Source organism: Kogia breviceps, chromosome 7 (assembly GCF_026419965.1).
Source record: "Kogia breviceps isolate mKogBre1 chromosome 7, mKogBre1 haplotype 1, whole genome shotgun sequence".
Classification (NCBI taxonomy): domain Eukaryota; kingdom Metazoa; phylum Chordata; class Mammalia; order Artiodactyla; family Physeteridae; genus Kogia; species Kogia breviceps.
Window position 1 is genome coordinate 79934101 of NC_081316.1, and position 19610 is coordinate 79953710.

Genomic DNA, 19610 nt, shown 5'->3' on the forward strand with positions numbered 1-19610 from the left:
CTGCACAAATAGTTTAACTAAATATAATAGAGAAAATATAATTATTGTTTTTTTAAAAAAATGAAAATAGAATAGAACTTTCAAGTGTTAAATGAGCAAAGACAGGAAGAGCCAGATCATTTACAAGTTAAAGGACCCAAGAGAACAGACTTTAAAAATAAAACAGAAATTGGTTTGTCCCTACCTCTTCCATTGATCTTGGAAGAGTTTCAGTTTCCTCGGTATCATGCTTATTGCATGGAGCTGCAATTTGCTAATCACTAAACAAATGATAGCTATCTTTAACTCACAAGAAGAAATAAGACTATCCAACAAATATTCAAACTCAGTAGTAATCAAAAAACTGTCAGCAAAAATAACAAATTCAGCTAACTTGCAGGATACAAATCAATACACAAAAATCAGTTCTGTATCTATACACTAATAACAAATGATCCAAAAGAGAAATTAATACACAATTCCATTTACAATAACATAAAATTAATAAACTACCTAGGAATAAATTTAACCAAAGAGATGAAAGATGTGTACCCTAATAACTATAACACATTAGAAGAAATTGAAGAAGACACAAACAAATGGAAAATTATTTTGTGGTCATGGATTGGAAGAACTCATATTGTTGAAAGAACCATACTACCCAAGGCAATCTACAAATACAATGCAACCCCTATAAAAATTCCAATGGCATTTTTCAGAGATATAGAAAAACAATACTAAAATTTGTATGGAGCCACAAAAACCCCAAATAACCAAATCAATCTTGAGAAAGAACAAGCTAGAGGCATCATGCTTCCTGAGTTCACACTATATCACAAAGCCATGGTAATGAAACAGTATGGTATTGGCATAAACACAGACACATAGATCAATGGAACAGAAAAGAGAGCCAAGTAATCAACCCATCCATATAAAGTTAATTGATTTACAACAAAGAAGACAAGCATATACAATAGGGAAAGGACAGTCTCTTCAACAAATGGTCTTGGGAAAACTCAACAGCTACATGCAAAAGAGTGAAACTGGACCCCTCTCTTATACCATTGATAAAAATCAATTCAAAATGGATTAAAGACTTGAACAGAAGACCTGAAACTGTAAAACGCCTAGAAGGAAACATAGGCAGTAAGCCATGTGACATTGGTCTTGGTGATAATTTCTTGAAACTGACACCAAAGGCAAAAGTAAAATAAACAAGTGAGATTACATCAAACTAGAAAGCCTCTGAACAGCAATGGAGACCATCAACAAAATGGAAAGGCAACTTACCAACTGGGGAAAAAATATTTGCAAATCGTGTATCTGGTAATGAAATAAAATGTATATTTTAAGGCAGGACAAGAACATTTAAACATAAGATTCTTCTCTCTGTCTGTCTGGGCTTCCTCCTTCCCTCCCTAATGTGCAATGTGCATCTGCCTTACACATTAAACAGATCTCCTCAAAGGGAAAAATGTTTCTCAATCACAAAGAGCAATGTGTTTCTTCCTTTCTTCTGAAGCTAACACTGTAACTTCTTAAAATATCAGCCTTCTTTCCAACTCTGTAGGGGGTCATGGTGACTTTCTGTTCACTTTGTACCTGCTTATCTGGACTATGTACCTTTGGTGAACTTTATGTAAAATGTCAGTATGTCATTTGATGTATGATCCTTTGTCTCAAAAATGTTCTCTGCCTTCGACTTCTAAGAGACAGAACAGTTCTCAAAGATTCCGAGGGTCTGTCTCCTGGGTTATAATCCTCAATTTGGCTCGAAAAAAAATCTCTTTTTCTTCTCAATTTGATTGTTAATTGAATTTTTCAACAATGGTAAGGGCTTAATATCCAAAATATATGAAGAACTCATACAGCTCAATAGGAAAAACTGCAACAATCTGATTTTAAAATGAGCAGAGGATCTGAATAAACATTTTTCCAAAGAAGACATACAGATGGCCAACAGGTACATGAAAAGGAGCTCAGCATCATTAATCATCAGAGAAATACAAATGAAAACCACAAGGAGATGTCATCTCACACCTTTGCAATGGATATTATCAAAAAGACAAATAACAAGTGTCAGTGAAGATGTGAAGAAAAGGGAACCACCGTGCACTGTTAGTGGGAATGTAAATTGTTGCAGCCACTACAGAAAAGAGTATGGAGGTTCCTCAAAAAATTAAAAATATAGCTACCATGTGATCCTCAAATTGCACTTCTGGGTATTTATCTGAAGGAAATGAAAATACTGACTCAAAAATCATCTGCACCCCCAGGTTTATTATTGCAGCATTATTTACAATAGCTAAGGCATGGCGACAACCTAAGTGTACATGGATGCATGGATAGATAAATAAAATGCAGCATATATATCAAGAAATATTATTCCAGATTAAAAAAGAAATAAATCCTGCCATTTGTGATAACATAGATGGAACTTGACGGCATTATGTCAAGTGAAATAGGTTAGATAGAGAAAAAAATAAATACTGTGTGATATCACTTGTATGTGAAATCTAAAAAAGTTGAGGGCTTCCCTGGTGGCGCAGTGGTTGAGAATCTGCCTGCTAATGCAGGGGACACGGGTTCGAGCCCTGGTCTGGGAGGATCCCACATGCCGCGGAGCAACTAAGCCCGTGAGCCACAACTACTGAGCCTGCGCGTCTGGAGCCTGTGCTCCGCAACGAGAGACCATGATAGTGAAGAGGCCCGCGCATCGCGATGAAGGGTGGCCCCCGCTTGCCACAACTAGAGAAAGCCCTCGCACAGAAATGAAGACCCAACACAGCCAAAAAGAAATATTAAAAAAAAAAAAGAAAAAGTTGAGCTCAGAGAGATTAGTAATAGAAAGGTGGTTGCCAGAGTCTGGGGGTGGGGGAAAGGAGGAGATGTTAGTCAAAGGGTACAAACTACCAGTTAGAAGAGGACTAAGTTCTCAGGATAATAACAGCATGGTGATTAGAGTGAACAACACTGTGTCATATACTTGAAAGTCGATAACACTGTACATCTTAGATGTTCTCACCACAAAAAAAGGAAATGATAGTTTGTTCGATGATGGAGGCATTAACTAATGCTACTGTGGTAATCATGCTGTAAAAAACTAAGTGTGTAGGAACAAGATATACACCTTAAATTACACAATGTTGTATGGCAATTATATCTCAATAAACCTGGGAGAAAATATTTTCTACAAGTCAAGAGATGTTATCCCAAGACAAAGCACGGATATATTTGGAGTATGGCATGAATTGGGAAAGGTAAAGAGTTAATGAGCTGGCGGGTCAATGGAAGTGCAGATTCCTTGGAAATTGATCTAGGAAGTACTGCATTAAAGGAGGCCAGAAAACAGTCCTTGACTTCCCAGCTGATGAGATCACTGAAGATCATGGTCTGATGTGAAGATTGAGGGACTTCCCGTTCTTCAACATTCTCCTGGTACATAGTACCCATCATATATCACATTAGTATTTTGCCATTACACAAGGGATCAGCCTCAGTCTCCCAAAGGGTTTTGGAAATGTGATTCAAGCAATTCATTTACATTCCTGTACTCTGACATATATGTGATAGGATATAAATTATAGTATAATAAAAATACCTGAAACCCTAAGAATCACTGATTCTAAGAAAGTCACTTAGCTACATAGAAAGACATAAAGGAATGCAGGTTTATATGTGATCGTTCAGGGATGTCACAAGATGTCTCAAAGGATGAGAAACTCAGTGACGATTAATTGAAAAAAATGTGAAACCAGAGCATTGTTCTCATTTCTTCTATTACCAAAGATCAGGTTAGTGATATGTAAGATGTAAGACTTTGGGAAGTCCTATTTCTAGCCACATACTCTGTGCAGGATGGAGCTTACTCAGTCAAACATGACACTGTTCACTGTACTGCTTTGACAGTAGAAACTGGAAGTTCAGTACCTACCTGGTGAACATTCTACAGAAACAATTCACTAAACTATTACCTAATGTGTCAGTTTACCACTAGCATTTATATCCACCAGTTCCATGGTTCACATCATGGATAGCTAGAGATGCTGAAAACACTGTTCCTCCTCCAAAGTTATTTCTGCATTTGGAAAAAATATGTGCGCTACCTGCTCTCGAATTTGCTCGGTCTTGATCCCATAAGTGATGGGATTCAGCATAGGTGGAGCCAGAATGCACACATTATCCAACAAGATGTGAATATGAGGTGGAACCTGGCTTCCAAACTGCTGAGTAAGCGTTGTGATGATTGCAGGCCCATAAAAGAGGATGATGATGCAGACATGAGAGCCACACGTGTTGAGAGCCTTGGGAAGCATCTTGGGAAGGCACATGGAAGACACCATGGAGAATAAGTGTGTAGGAAATGAAAATTAATAGGACATCTAAGACCACTGTTGACATTATAACAGAGTCCATACCAGATGTTTACTTGTATGTCATTACAAGCATATTTGGCCAAGCCAATGTGTTCACAACAGGTGTGTGGAATTATATTACTTTGGCAGAAAGTCAATCTTTTCAGAAGAAATATCATGGGGAAAATCATACAATAACTTCTCAGAAAGATAGTAACACCAATTTTCCCAATCAGTGTGTGTGTAAGAATAGTGGTGTATCTCAGTGGGTAGAAGCATATGGCAATGTAGCAGTCAAATGCCACCACCAGCAAGGTCCCTGACTCAGACATGAAAGTGCTGTGTGTAATGAAGAACTGTGTGATGCAACGATTCAAGGAGATCTCCCCAGCACAGAACCAGAAGATGGCCAAGGCCTGAGGTACTACGCATGTGGAGAGGACAAAGTCTGCCCCAGCCAGCATGCAGAAGAAGAGGTACATAGGTTCATGGAGGCTGTGCTTTGTCACAATAATGAAGATGAGAAGGCTGTTCTCAGATAGGGTAATGACGTACGAAAAGAAGAAAGGGAGGGAAATCCACATGTGCTGGTCCTCCAGGCCAGGGATGCCCAGCAAGTGGAAGACTGTGTGACTGACACCAGTGTGGTTTAAGGAAACATACCCATGGAGACCACCAGAGGCATCACTCCATACTCACAGAGATGAAAAATCCAGATTTTCCTGGAATATTCTTTTGGCATATCTCACACTCTCTATGTTCTCTGAACATGCAAATAATAAGAAACATAAAAAGTCAATAGGGTATGTTCTCTGCTTCAATGAGTGACAGTCTAATTAAAAGATATGCATATCTCCAGATAATCAAACAAAACATATCATTGTATATATTTCTCCTACCCACAGAGGCTTATGAATATTCAAAGGAAGTCATTATATATACCTGTGAAGGCTGTAACAAGAGGTTTCTTGAATATAAACTTGAACTTCACCTTGTGGTGGATGGTTTATCATAAAGAGAATGAAAAGAGAACCAAGTAATATGGAAAACGTAGGTATTCAAATTGAAGTATACCATTTATTAACAGTGTTTGTTCAGATCCAGGCGGCTATGCACAGGGAATACTGAAGAAAGCAGCGTGTGGAGTCATACAGGTAGATTTGGCCTAAATGATGGAAATGGGATTTAAAATCTCTGAATTCACCACATACAACTTGCACACTTGTGAAGGGATTCAGTAGACAAAGGTTAAGGAATAACACTGACAGGGCCTGTGTGCCTGAGGTGACAGACTGTTCATGCTCACATCTTAGGAACTATGTTTAGGAATGACTGAAATTGCAAAATAAGGCATTAGTGCTGGGAGGGGATGGGGATGACATTTGGAAGATTTTTCTGCAGGCGGAAATATTGTCATTTGGTTCTTAGTGTACATTCATTCATTCATTAATCCAGATGCAGAAAATGGGAAACTTCCAGGATCCTAGGGGCTTATGTTTGAAAGTGAAGAAACTTTAAGCAGGTGGTTTTAGAAAAATTGGAGACAAATGTTGATTCTTTCTGTTGACGGGTATCTCAGAATATCTATCTCAGTATAAGTTATGTCTTAGGCTCATTCACAGTTTATCTTCCATCCCAGGTTACCTCTCTTGGTGCCTCTGTTTTTTCTTTGAGGGGAGGAAAATTAGCTCCTATAACCATCATCCCAGTGATGGAAGAAACTGTTCTACAATTAGAGTTACTGGTCAAGAGAGTCTAGTCACTGGCCTTGATACAGGGAACTGTGTCTGGAGAGCATAGGGCTGCTCTGTGTGAAGGAAAAAGCCAGAAAGACACAATTCAACACAGAGAGGGGCTTGAGAAGGGAGGAGATGATAGAAGCTGAGGATGGGTGTGTGTTTGGAGAAAAGGAGTAAAAGGGAAGTGTTGTTTGTTTTTTTCATTTTTTTTTCACTGAAAAATGGAAGCCAGGGAACTCAGGAGTATTTGCCCACTTGGTTTCCTGATAGAGCAACATTGGTGTAATACACGTTCATCCTAGAAATTCCCTTTCAAATGTCTCCTGTCTCATGTTTTCTTCTCACATCTGCCTAAGTGGGCCTGGAGGTCTCCTCTTTCCACACTCTGCTTTAGGAACCCCAGCACAGATCCCAGACATTCTCAGGGCTCCTCTCATGTTTGCCAAGACATATCTGCAGTCTAAGTCAGTATCTCCATCTTCTAATGCCCGGTCCACTTTTGGGGCACTAGTTATTTTTTGGATGATGACTCTTTATTTACTAACTTTCAGGAACATCAGATAGACCATGTATTCTCACCTCCCTCCCCAGACCTCACCCTCCACTTCTGCTAGAACCAACCAGATTTGTGTCTCTGGTCACTATCATTCCACACACATTAACAGCCTCCAAGTGTCCTATACCCTCTGGCTTGTCTGGAACATAACACCTGCTCAGCACTTACCTTCGTCCTTGAACCAACCTCATCTGCAGGTGTATAATTCATTTATCAGCCTTAGACTGAGTTTTCAGAAACAGCCATTCAATTGGAGATGAAATTTACCTTGTTGCAGGATTTGGGCTCTCTATCCTCTGTCACGAGAGCCCTTGAGGGAAAGCACTTACACCAGGGCTCCAGGGACAGAACTGTCTCCAAGAGCCACACCTTCTTCCTAAATGGGCTGGCTCTCTAAGACCACTTCACATCTTCCTCACTTCCTCCCACTCCTTTTCTCTTTTTCATCTCCAGATAATCTGACACATAAATCATCTACCATGTAAACCAGCCTTGCTTCAGGCCTATTGTAATGCAACAGGAATATAAATACTTATAATAATTAATATGGAGTCATGGTTTCTAAAGTTTTACTCTTCATGAAAACAATTAATGAAATTCACGAGTTTCAAATTCCAGAGTCATGAATACTGATGTTTACCTCTGTTGTGTAAGGGTATAGAATTGTACGAGCTTAGCAGTTAGTAGGAGACATGTGAGTCTTGATGCTTTAGAACACTTCTCTATTTCATTTGCCTAACTAACTCCTTTAACTGAATTCAAGATTGTTCACTTAATCTTAATTTTCAGTTTGATCTGCAGAGGCCTACACATAGCTTTCTTTGTTTATAAAGTCCTTGAAGTTCTCAAAGATTTTTGAATCTGTAAATTTATTTTTTTTACCACATTCGGATATATTCGGCAATTATTTCTTACATTTTTCTGTCCCCTTCTCTCATTTCATTTCGACACCCCAACAACACATATGTTAGACCTTTTGACATTGTTGCATTAGTATTTGAAAGTCTCTTGATTTTTCTGTATTTTCTGTCTCTTCTCCAGTTGGATAATTCTATTGAAAGATCTGATGGTCTATTTCCACAAGTAGGGTTACCTTGGTCAAGGGGTAAATGCATTTGTAGTTTTGTCCTATGTGGATAGATTCCCTTGGAGAGGCTACACTATCTTTCATTACTAACAGCAATGTATGAAAGTAACTTTTTCCTCACAAACTTGCCTGTAGACTATATTGTCAAGTCATTGAACATTTGTCAATCTGATAGTGTGTCAAGTGGGACTATCTGCACAAATGGATGGCAATAATTCTTCCCTCTGCTGTCCACACAAGACAACTCCTCCATCATGAGCTACAGTCTATTATCCACTCCCTTGCAACTGTGATGGCCTCATGACTTGCTTTGGCCAATGGAGTGAGGTGGAAGTATTATATCTTCTGCCCAGTGGATTTACAGTGAAGTGAAAGCAGGAATAACAGTCAGAATGTGAATATATAATCAAGAAGCAACATCGAGGTAGATTGGACTTGGGAAGTGGGGGAATTGAAATAAAATAATTACAAATGAAGCTACTGACACACTTATATTGTGAGGTTATTGCTTCTTGGATTATAAAGTATTTCTCTCATTTTTGGATTTTTTAAAATTGTTATTGTAAACAGATACACAAATACAGAAAATAAAACAAAACAAATGAATGGCCTAACAAATTGTTATAAGGCAAACATCACCCAGGTCAAGAAATAAAACTTGATCAGACACACCTGCAGCTATGTCTATGTGCCCAGTCCCAGTCACAAAGCCATCCTTGGCATACCTAACCTTTCTAGTTACATGTATATTCATATCTTACAGCAATTTGCATCTAAATGTTGCCATTTCATCTTCAACAACCTTCTAAATATTCCATTTGCCTCTGTGTCTTAACTGGAACCATGTCTGTCTACTCAAGAAACTGCTGTATTTCCAGCAGCACATCTAAATCTTTATTTCCCATTCCTTATGGTTAGACAGAACGATATTATTGTTAGCTACAATTACAACTTACAAACATAACTTCCCCTCCCTTTAGCAAAACTACCAACACCAGTGGTGTTCAGACCACATGGCAACTATTCTCCCACCATATTTAACTAACACCTGATCTAGCCCCATCCTCCCCACCCAATGATTTTTTTTAATGTAGCACCCGGAGGACCACAGAGAATTTAGCAGCTTTCTGGTCCAAATTCTGACTCAATTTTGGTGGATCTGAAGCTGGAAAGAACTTGCCACAATGAAGAGCATCCTAAGATACTGGTAAAAGGACTGTCCAATGATGAAGATCAGGACTCGGCATCCTGGACTGCACTCACCACGAGTAAGACCCGAAGATACCTTTGGAATGCTGCCAGCAGTTCAAAGTCCTGGCTAAACACTGTGGGTAACACCTACAGCTCTATGTAAATGATCTCTGTGTTCCAATCACCCCTTCTAATCTGTCTCTGACTCTCTGCACAAGGAAGCCCCAGGTGCTGCAGGGGTTCGGGAGGAAACATGGGCCCAGGCAGCCTACCAGGTGACCTTTAACTCACCTTCTGCTCTCATTCTTAGCAACTCCGGCAACCAAAAGTTTACCCACTCAATGCCCACGATGTTCAGGGTTTTGACGTCTTCCTCAACTGCATCTTTTTTTTAAAGATTTTTGTGATGTGGACCATGTTTTTTAGTCTTTACTGAATTGGTTACAATATTGCTTCTGTTTTATTTTTTGGCTTTTTTCCTGCAAGGTATGTGGGATCTTAGCTCCCTGACCAGGGATCGAACCCCCACCCCCTACCTTGGACGGTGAAGTCCCAACCACTGGGCTACCTGGGAAGTCCCTCAACTGCAATTTTCTAACTCTACAAGAGACACCAACTTCTACAATTCCATCAAGAACTCTACCACTGGGCTTCCCTGGTGGCACAGTGGTTAAGAATCTGCCTGCCAATGCAGGGGACACGGGCTCAAGCCCTGGTCAGGGAAGATCCCACATGCCACGGAACAACTAAGCCCGTGAGCCACAACTACTGAGCCTGCGCGTTTGGAGCCTGTGCTCCGCAACGGGAGAGGTCGTGTCAGTGAGAGGCCCGCGCACAGCGATGGAGAGTGGCCCCCACTCGCCACAACTGGAGAAAGCCCTCGCTCGCACAGAAACAAAGACCCAACACAGCCAAAAATAAATAAATAAATAAAAATTTTTTTAAAAAAAGAACTCTACCACTAGATCAAAATCGAAACAGTAAATTCACCAACATTAAAGTTATAACTTTCCAATCTCTTTTTTTTTTTAATGTATTTATTTACTTATTTTTGGCTGTGTTGGGTCTTTGTTGCTGTGTGCTGGCTTTCTCTAGTTCTGGCAAGCTGGCGCCACTCTTCATCGCGGTGCATGTGCCTCTCACTATCGCGGTCTCTCTTGTTGCGGAGCACAGGCTCCAGACGCGCAGGCTCAGTATTTGTGGCTCACGGGCCCAGTTGCTCTGCGGCATGTTGGATCTTCACAGACCAGGGCGCGAACCCGCATCCCCTGCATTGGCAGGCAGATTCTCAACCACTGCGCCACCAGGGAAGCCCTCCAATCTCTTTTATATGTTTATGACCTATAAGGACTCTTAGACAAACAATGTTCCACCATCTATTTAATCCAGTCCCATTCCTTTTCACTTATTCATATACACTTTATATTCTTGATTTTTAAGTAAATGTATTATATTATTTTTAATTTTTATTGGACTATAGTTGATTTACAATGTTGTATTAGTTTCTACTGTACAGCAAAGTGAATCAGTTATACATATATATATCCACTCTTTTTTAGATTCTTTTCCCATATAGCTCATTACAGAGTTGAAAAGAGTTCCTTGTGCTATAGAGTAGGTCCTTATTATCTATTTTATATACACTTTATATTTTGTAATTCATCACTGTAATCACTCCATTTTAGCACCTGCAACACTTTACTCACCTGTCATATTTTCCTTGACATGCCCAAACAAATAGGAACTCAATTAGCAACATATTAAATTTTCCTCAAAATGGATTTTCCAGCAAAAATAATATCAACTGGACAAAACATTTCTATCTTCAGAACACCCAAAACTACCTAAAAATCTACTTCAATTTGGTGTTCCCATCACATGAAATGATAGCCTCAATGGATTATCCCCTCCTGACACCTATCCTGACCCTCCCTACCAACCATCAGAGGAAAGACTGATCATAAAGGGTACTGAATCTACCAGGAAAGAAACCCTCACCGCCCTACCACCAGCACTGCCACATGAATGTACGTGCACCTGGTCACCTATGGTGAAAACCAGAAAATTGAGAGTGCTTCTAAATTCCTCCCTCTCTGTTCTTCAGCAAGTCCTATAATTTCAACTCTAATATCTCTCTGGTCCCATATCTACTCCACCTCTCCAGAGCCACACCCTACAACTGGGTCCACTCTTATCCTCAGGAATTACTGTACAAGCTAGTCCCAACAGGTCCAACCTTGCTCCAATCTGCCTACACTCTGTAAAGAAAGTCGACATCTACTTTGTGACATAGCAAGTAACCTAATTCAACCAACCCAACTACCTCTCCTTTATTTTCTCTGGCAAGTCACACAGAACCTGGTGCCACTGCTGATTAGAACCAAGAGTGTTTTACCTCCCAATAGTAAGGATCCACTTTCAGAGGAGCACGAAACTCAAGATGATGAATGTTTTAAGCATAAAGAAAGTTCTCCTTAGGAAAGAATGCTTTTCTCCATGGAATTCAAATGGCTTGAACAATAAGAAACCAAGGGGATCCGTTTGTAATATGCATCCCCTACCACAAATGAAAAGACACCTTTACTTTAAATTAGAGGTTTTATTTTATTTTATGAGCTATTTAATTGAACAGATCATACCAGGATTTTAGTAATAAATGCCACCCATTATCTATTATCTACCCTGAGTTTCTAATACAGTTGGCTTAGTAAAAGACATACAATCTAAAAATAAAAATATTTCAAAGTTCAAACATTTAATATAATCCTATCTCACGAAAAAAAATAAATTAACATACACCTCGCCAAAAGGGCAAAAGGAAATTGATATAAATGGATGGAATACACAATGTTGTTGTTGTTGTTGTTTTTCCAGAGCATCCTTCAAAACATCACTTATCCACCACTCGATCTAAGTCGTGGTTTGTTCATTGGGAAAACAGAGTCCTCGAGGTTAACTTCCTTGCAGAGCCGTGTGAGCACTGAATTCTTTCTTCTGAGTCAAGTACCCACACCATTGTCCCTCAAATGGGAAGGGTTTGGATGCCGACTGGTGGTCCATGTTCCATTTCCCATGAAATATATTCTCCTCCACTTCCTTCTCTGGGTTGAAAAAAAGGGTACCTGAAAAATATCATAGAGATGGCCTTTAGTGGAAAGGGCTTTGAGGACTCTTCTCACAGAAAATATCGCTAGCCCAAAAGTCCAGGCACAAGTTCTTACTTACAGTCACTGACTTGAACTTACAAGTTCAAAGGAGCTGAAATCAGCCAAGATCTTCAGTAGAAGCAGACTGTGTGAAGAAAGTTCCCCCCTGTTTTCTCCTTCTCTGCCTGGAGCAACGCAGCCAGACTGCCTTCCATGTCTTCTGCCTGCTGGAGACCTTGACAGAGCTCACAGATGATCAGAGATCCAAGGGTGGCTAATTCCAGGGTGTCTTCTATGTCCACGTTGATGACGTGCACAGGCTGCCAGATCTCCTGATCTCTGGCACACATATCTGCCACCATCCTGTTATAGACTCTCTCCGCACAGGTGAAGATGACATCGAAGGGATCTCTGCACTCTTGAAATCTTTCCGGGTGAGGCTTGATTCTGTCATTTCTTTTCAAGATGTGTAAGACTCCATTCCCTTTGTAGTATTTTCAGTCTTTACAGGAAAGGTCCTTGCGCATCATCTTATATGAAGTTGAAAAATCATAAGCCACTGGTTCCTTGGGTGCCAGTCTGGGAACCTCACGAGGGATCCCATTCCAAAAGACCTGATGCTGAAACCTTTCTTCCTGAGAATGCTGTGGGCTTCCATGCTCCTGTGTTTGTTACTCATACAGACCACAGCCATCCTGAGCGGAGAGGAGGGCATGATGGTGGCTCCTTGGAACTCTCAGCCAGACGAGTGGACTTCAGGGTCCGAGGGAACTCTGAAGCCAGGAGGTTGACCGACTGGGTCCAGCTCTCCCAACCTGTGTTAGTGTCAAAAAATGGAAACCGGGTTTATATGGAGTCACCTCCCCACAGTGGGAGGAGAATTCTTGATTGATGATTGGCTTAACTCTTGAGTGACTGGGTTTGGATAGTGGGCTCTGACCAGAGAACCCAATCCAGTCATCAGAACCGTCCAGTCGTTAAATCACCTGAACGTCTAAATCTCCACAAGGGTATGGCTACCCCGTGGGTGTGTCTTGAAATCTCCACTTAGCCCTATTGGTGCACCTGTGGATGGGGCTACAGTTGACATTAGGCAAATTACCTAGACTCCTCCAAAACTTGTCACCAGCCCCTCCAGTGACTTGAGAACATGCCTGTGAAAAACGTGTTTGAAACTTCCAAGCTCACACTTAAGTCAATTTTACATAAAGTTACAAGGGTTGTTTCATATTCCTTTCATCAGCTGATACTCTAGAAGTGTAATTGTGTCAAATCTCAGGAGGATTCCTATAGTTTTGCCCATAAAGTAATAAAATGATTCACCAGTGTAAAAAGCGACTCCTGGAAAACATCCCTGCTGACAGTGTTTCAGGAGTTACAAGAACACTACACATCCTCCGATTGATTTTCTTGAATTCATGATGATTCTCCAGGGACTGGAGCGGCCTCCACCGGCTCTCCCATGTCTTCAAGTACGGCTCTGTCAGACCATTCTATACTGAAATAGTCGTTTATAATTCCATTCCTTTTGTTAGTTTGCACAGTAGACTGAGCAAAGGACAAAGAGGTTGCCTGTGGGTCCTGGGAGCCTCACACGGGATCCGGCTCCAAAAGCCTTGACATTGAACCGTTTCTTCATGAGGATGCTGTGGGCTTCCATGCTCCTGTTCATGTTACTCATACAGACCACAGCCACCCAGAGCGAGGAGGAGGGCATGGTGGTCACCACTTGGGACTCCAGCCAGACAGGTGGAGATTTAGGGGAATCTGAAGCCAGGGAGAAGACTGCCTCCGTCCAGCTCTTCCAACTTGGGTACTTTCAAAAAACAGAGACCAGGCTTATATTAAGTCACCACCCACCCTTGGTGCCTGGAGAACTCTTGATTGATTGATTGATTGACTGATTGACTGGGTTAACTCTTGACTGACTGGGTTTGGATAGTGGGCTCTGACCAGAGAACTCAATCCGGTCATCAGAACAATCAGGTGATTAAATGAACTGAAAATCTAATTATTCACAAGGGTATGGTTGCCCACTGGGAGCGTTTTGAAATCTCTAGTTAGCCCTGTTTGTTCACCTGTGTATGGGGTTACTATTGATATTAGACAAAATACCTAGACTATTCCCAAGCTTGTCACCGGCCGCTCCAGTGACCTGCGAACACACATGTGGAAAATGTGTTTGAAATTTCCATGCTTACACTTAATTCAGTTACACGTAAAATTAAAAGTGTTTTTGCGTATTTCTTTCATACAATTGATACTCTACAAATGTAACTGTGTTAAATCAGAGGAAGGCACACATAGTTTTGTCTATAAAATCATAAAATGATTCACCAGAGTAAAAAGTGACTTCTGGAAAACATCCCTGCTGATAGTGTTTCAGGAGTTACAAGAACACCACACATTCTCCTTTTGATTTTCTTAAATTCATGATAATTCTTGAAAGATTCCAGTGGCCTCCACTGGCTTTCTGATGTCTTTTACACTCAGTCTCATAGTGGAATCCCCAAACCAGAAGCATCAACATCAACTGGGAATGTGTTAATGCAAATTTTGACCCCAATCAGTATCTCTGGGAGTGGAGCCCATAGATCTGTGTTTTTCAGAAACACTCATATGATTGTGTATTACACCAAGGCTTAAGAGCACCTACTTTGAAGCAGAGGTTTCTGCAACTTGACTGGACCTTGGCAGTCCCTGGGAAGTTGTAAAAAGCACTGTTTCAAGAATAGAAGAGAAGCAGGAAGATCTTAAAAGTCCTGTTAGAGAAAAGGCCAGGCATAAATGAAAATGTTGTCAGATCTTACATAAGTTGTGAAAAATTTTTCTTAGAGTCAGTGACCCAGACATAAAACATTTTTAAAAAATGAGACCTACTGTATAGCACGGGGAACTATTATCATAATTTTGTAATAACCTATAAGGGAAAAGAATGTGAGAAAGAATATATATATGTATATATATGTGTATATATATGTATGTGTATATATATATACATATATATACCTGAATCACTTATACATCTGAATCACTGTGCTGTACAACTGAAACTAACACAACATCGTAAATCAACTATTCTTCAATTAAATATATATATATATATATATAAAGAGGCACAAACTACTAGGTATAAAATAGATAAGCAACAAGGATATATTGTACAGCACAGGGAAATACAGCTATTATCTTGTAACAACTTTTTTTTTTTTTTTTTTGCGGTACGTGGGCCTCTCACTGTTGTGGCCTCTCCCTTTGCAGAGCACAGGTTCCGGACGCGCAGGCTCAGCGGCCATGACTCACGGGCCCAGCCACTCCGCGGCATGTGGGATCTTCCTGGACCGGGGCACGAACCCGTGTCCCCTGCATCGGCAGGCGGATTCTCAACCACTGCGCCACCAGGGAAGCCCTTGTAACAACTTTAAATGGAGTATAATCTATAAAATTTTGAATTACCTTGCTGTACCCCTTTTGTATATTGATATACAGTATTACTAATGTAATACTGTATATCAACTATACTTCAATTAAACAGTAAAGAATAGTGTAAAAAGATAAAATAAAATAAAATTTTTAAAGGAGAGAATTAAGGTCTCAGAGCCCAAATTATAACCATGACCCAAGGGGAGGATCATGTTTCAAAGGCATTGAGAAGCACTATGCTAAGCCAATCCTTGAAGGCCAGTTCACAAAATCGTGCTGTATAATTTGGACAGAGGTGAAGGGAGGAGACTGGGAGGATCAGCCATGGTTTGCTCATCTGGAAAATGGAGTTCCTGGATGGTAACTTCATTGCAGAGTGATGTGATCCCTGAATTGTCTCTTCCAAGGTAAGTACCTTGAGCATCGTCTCCCACATAGGAAGGGATTTTATGACTACTGGTAGTCCATGTTCCAATTTCCATAAAACGCTTTTCCCATCCATTTTCTTCCCTGGGTAGGTGTACCTGAAAAAAATCATACAAAGATATTTTAATGGAAAGGGCATTAAAGACACCTCTCCCAGAAAATACAGACTAGTTCAAAGTTCCAGGCACAAGTTCTGACGTCTGAAGAAGCCCAAGATCTTCAGTAGAAGCAGACCATGTGAAGAAAGCTCCTTCCAGTTTTCCCCTCCACTGCCAGGAGCAGCTGGGCCAGATGGTCTTCTAGGTCATCAGCATGCTGGAGGCATTGGCAGAGCTCACAGATAATCAAAGCTCCAAGGGTGGTGTCCTCCAGGGTGTCATCCATGTCCACATTGATCACGTGCACAGTCTGACAGGTCTCTTGCTCTCTGGTGCACAGATCTTCCACAATTCTGTTGAAGATGCTCTCCTCACAGGTGGAATTGATATCAAAGGGATACTTGCAGTCTTGAATCTTCTGAATGGGGCTTGATTCTCTCATTTCTTCCCAAGGTGTGTAAAGTTCCATTCCTGCTCTAGCATTCTTTACCTTTCCCGTTAAGGTTGTGTACATCTGCTTATATATCTTTGAGAAATGGTAAATCACTGCAAGATCTGCATTTTGGGGGAAAGAACAGTAGCTATAACCTCTGCAGTTTTTCACATACAATGTCTATTATGCAATCACACCCAATGAAATATTACCAAGCATTTCAAGAAATATTATCAATAACAGAAATCAGTGAGAAAAATGTAACAGGCACAGAACTACAAATGAATTAAATATTGGAATTATCAGACAGATATTTTTTAATAAAATGGTTATCTGGATCCTTTTAGAAAATATCGATTGTGTCTTCAAAGTTAAATCATCACCAAAAGAGAAGTCCCCATCCAGGATCTCCAGGACCATAAGTAGTTGCCTATTGCCATCACAGGCTCAGCAAGAAGATGCACAGAAACATTTCTACTGAGTGTTGGTCCAACCTTAATTAATGTTATGAACTGAGCTACAAATGTGAGCTATGAGGACTCATCTGTATCTCAGATGTGATGCTTGTATTAAACAGACCTCTGTGACCCTATTCAGAGATTCTGGCCGAGCCTGAGAGACTCCTATTCTTCCTAGATTAGTTCAAGGAACCAAGATAACACTGTGAGGGGCACACATATGATCCGTTAAGACTGAGTTGAGCAGCGAATAATACCTCACCTGCTGAGCAGTTTACTGCAGAGCACTCTGCTTCCCAAAACTTCCCATCACATCACCACTTGACTCAATGACCTGACAAAACTTTGGCCTTTGGAAGAATTCCCACTGTCTAGAAATCTTGGACTTCTCTAAGGAGAGCAGGGAGAAGTACTTCTCTATAAATATTTCAAAGACAAGGACTAAGGCCTGAGAGCTTTGCAATTGACAAAAGACAACAAGATGTGCCTCAAACAGCAGATGAAGGAGAGGGTAGTCTTACCGAACCAAACTTGGGTCCGCTTCCCCAAGCTCAGTAAAGCCAATCTACTGACACCAGGCTTTGGGAAAGGAAAGTGCACTGTTTATTGCAGGTGCCAAACAAGGAGTCCAGGTGGCAAATGCTCAAAAGACCCAAACTCCCTATGGCTTCTAGTGAAAGGTTTTTAAAGACAGTGTGCAGTAGAGGGTTGAAGGGTGAGTGATCACCTCATAGACTTTCTTCTGATTGGTTGGTGGTGAGGTAATGGGGAGTCAGATTCATCAACTTTCTAGTTCCAACTGGTCTGGGGTCTACGTGCTTGTGATTAGCATGCAGTTAACTTCTTCCACCTGGTGGAGGTTGTAGCATCTGCAAAATCTCTCAAAGGATATGGCTCAGCATATCATCTTACAGCCCTTGAGAAGGAACTTAAGGTCCTTGACTTTGTTTAATGACAAAACTATTATTTTGTCTTATTAACTGCTTGCTTTGTTTCTGAATTTTCTCACTTCTCTGATTAAATTTATTCTTTGGAACTCAGAGAAGGCCTAGGAGGAAAAAGTTTTTCTACAAACAAAAGAAGGCAAAGTACAGGTAGGGGGAGGGTGGGTCAGTCCCCCAAAGGACCATAGTGTCCTTCTTGTTTACAGCAAGAACACACAGACACTGCTCAGATCACAATCACTTCCTTTGTGCATTATCTCTCCAATTTACTCAGCTTAGGTGACCAGAGACCTAATATTTGAGTACCTGTGTTATCCGGCTACTAAGGGAATCTAAGTACAGAAAATCCTATTTGATAAAGTTGACTTTCAGATGTATCTGAAACTAGATGTATCTGTTTTCTCCCATTTCTCGGATATAAATACAAATGTGTTTCAGGAAGATGGTGACTATGAAAATTGCTGTAGTTTCATCCACTTCAATGTCAGGTTGTTTGGCAGCCAGTTTTTACTCCTTGAGAGAATATACAGGAATAGAAGATATATCTCTTCCTTTGGAGGTCTGAAAAATCTGCTTCAAAGCTTTGAAAGGCACCATACAAGTTTTCAAGCTCAACAATAATTTCTTGTTCAACGTCCTAAGTTGAAGGACAGCCAGAGAGTTGAAGGAGAAGCTATCGTGTTAAGATGTCACTCAGTATATAGTTGGAATACTGCAGTGAGTAGAAGTACAAGAAAATCAATGTTTTTATGCAATAAAATATTTCCCTACTTGTTTGAGGCCCAAAATGAAAAATTTGTGAAACAAACTATGGATGTACCAATGGCTGCACCAACATACCTATATATTAATTTTTTTCTAAATTAAATTTACAGTTTTGCCTTCTATATTAAGTACTGTCATTTTGTACAAGGAATAAATCTCAATTTACAGTGACTATTCAGAATTATTTTTTTCTCTCTGCTTCCTCCCCAGCTTCCTGAGCTCCAGCTGCTCTTATCCCTGGGAAGGTCCATGAGACACTCAAGTGGGTTCTAGTCCATGGTTCATATTTCAACCTCAAAAATAAGTCCAGACCTGGCTGGAAGACAGTCTTGGAGTAGAAGAATGAGGAACAGTGGTCACTGTATGTTACTGTTCATGGTCCCTCAGACCTGAATGATAAGTGACCACCTAACTGAGAAAATAACATCCTTGGGCATGAGGTGGCTTGGGTTTCCACTGCCTGAAGCTACATTCCCTAAAGGAGAAAGGGAGGGGAGATAAATTAGGAGTATGAGATTAACAGATACAACTACTGTACATAAAATAGATAAGCAACAAGGATTTATGGTATAGCACAGGGAACTATATTCAATATCTTATAATAACCCATAATGGAAAATAATCTAGAAATATATATAATATATATATACACATATAGATATATATATAATTGCATTACTTTGCTGTACACCTAAAAACTAACACAATGTTGTAAATCAACCATACTTCAATTTTTTAAAAGATGGTTTTTCCTATAGTCAGTATTTTTTGAATGTTTTAAATGTCTTTTTTATTATTACTACTTTATTTCCATTTTTTTAAAGTCTATTCTGGAAAAAAAATACCTTGCCCTCAAAGTTCTTATGTCTTTTTGTAATTACCTCTATGAGAAAGTCCATATTCTCCAGACACTATTTTATGTGAAATCAGTGGACACTCAGTTGTATTTCTGTGGCTGAACACAGTTTGTCTATTTCCAAATTACTTCAAGAACCCAGGCAACAATTTAT

At 40.1% G+C, this 19610-nt stretch overlaps 1 protein-coding gene and 1 pseudogene across 1 annotated transcript; both read right to left on the reverse strand.

Annotated features, from left to right (window-relative positions):
* Positions 1-4016: 4016 nt before the first annotated feature.
* Positions 4017-10620, reverse strand: LOC131760344 (olfactory receptor 52B4-like). Its single transcript, XM_059070265.2, is given in 5 exon segments — positions 4017-4290; positions 4292-4390; positions 4392-5028; positions 9199-9291; positions 10614-10620. Coding segments are annotated over 5 exon segments (1110 nt in total).
* Positions 10621-12184: 1564 nt separating this feature from the next.
* On the reverse strand, positions 12185-13770 carry LOC131759524 (RNA polymerase II subunit A C-terminal domain phosphatase SSU72 like protein 5-like; annotated as a pseudogene).
* Between the last annotated feature and the right edge of the window lie 5840 nt (positions 13771-19610).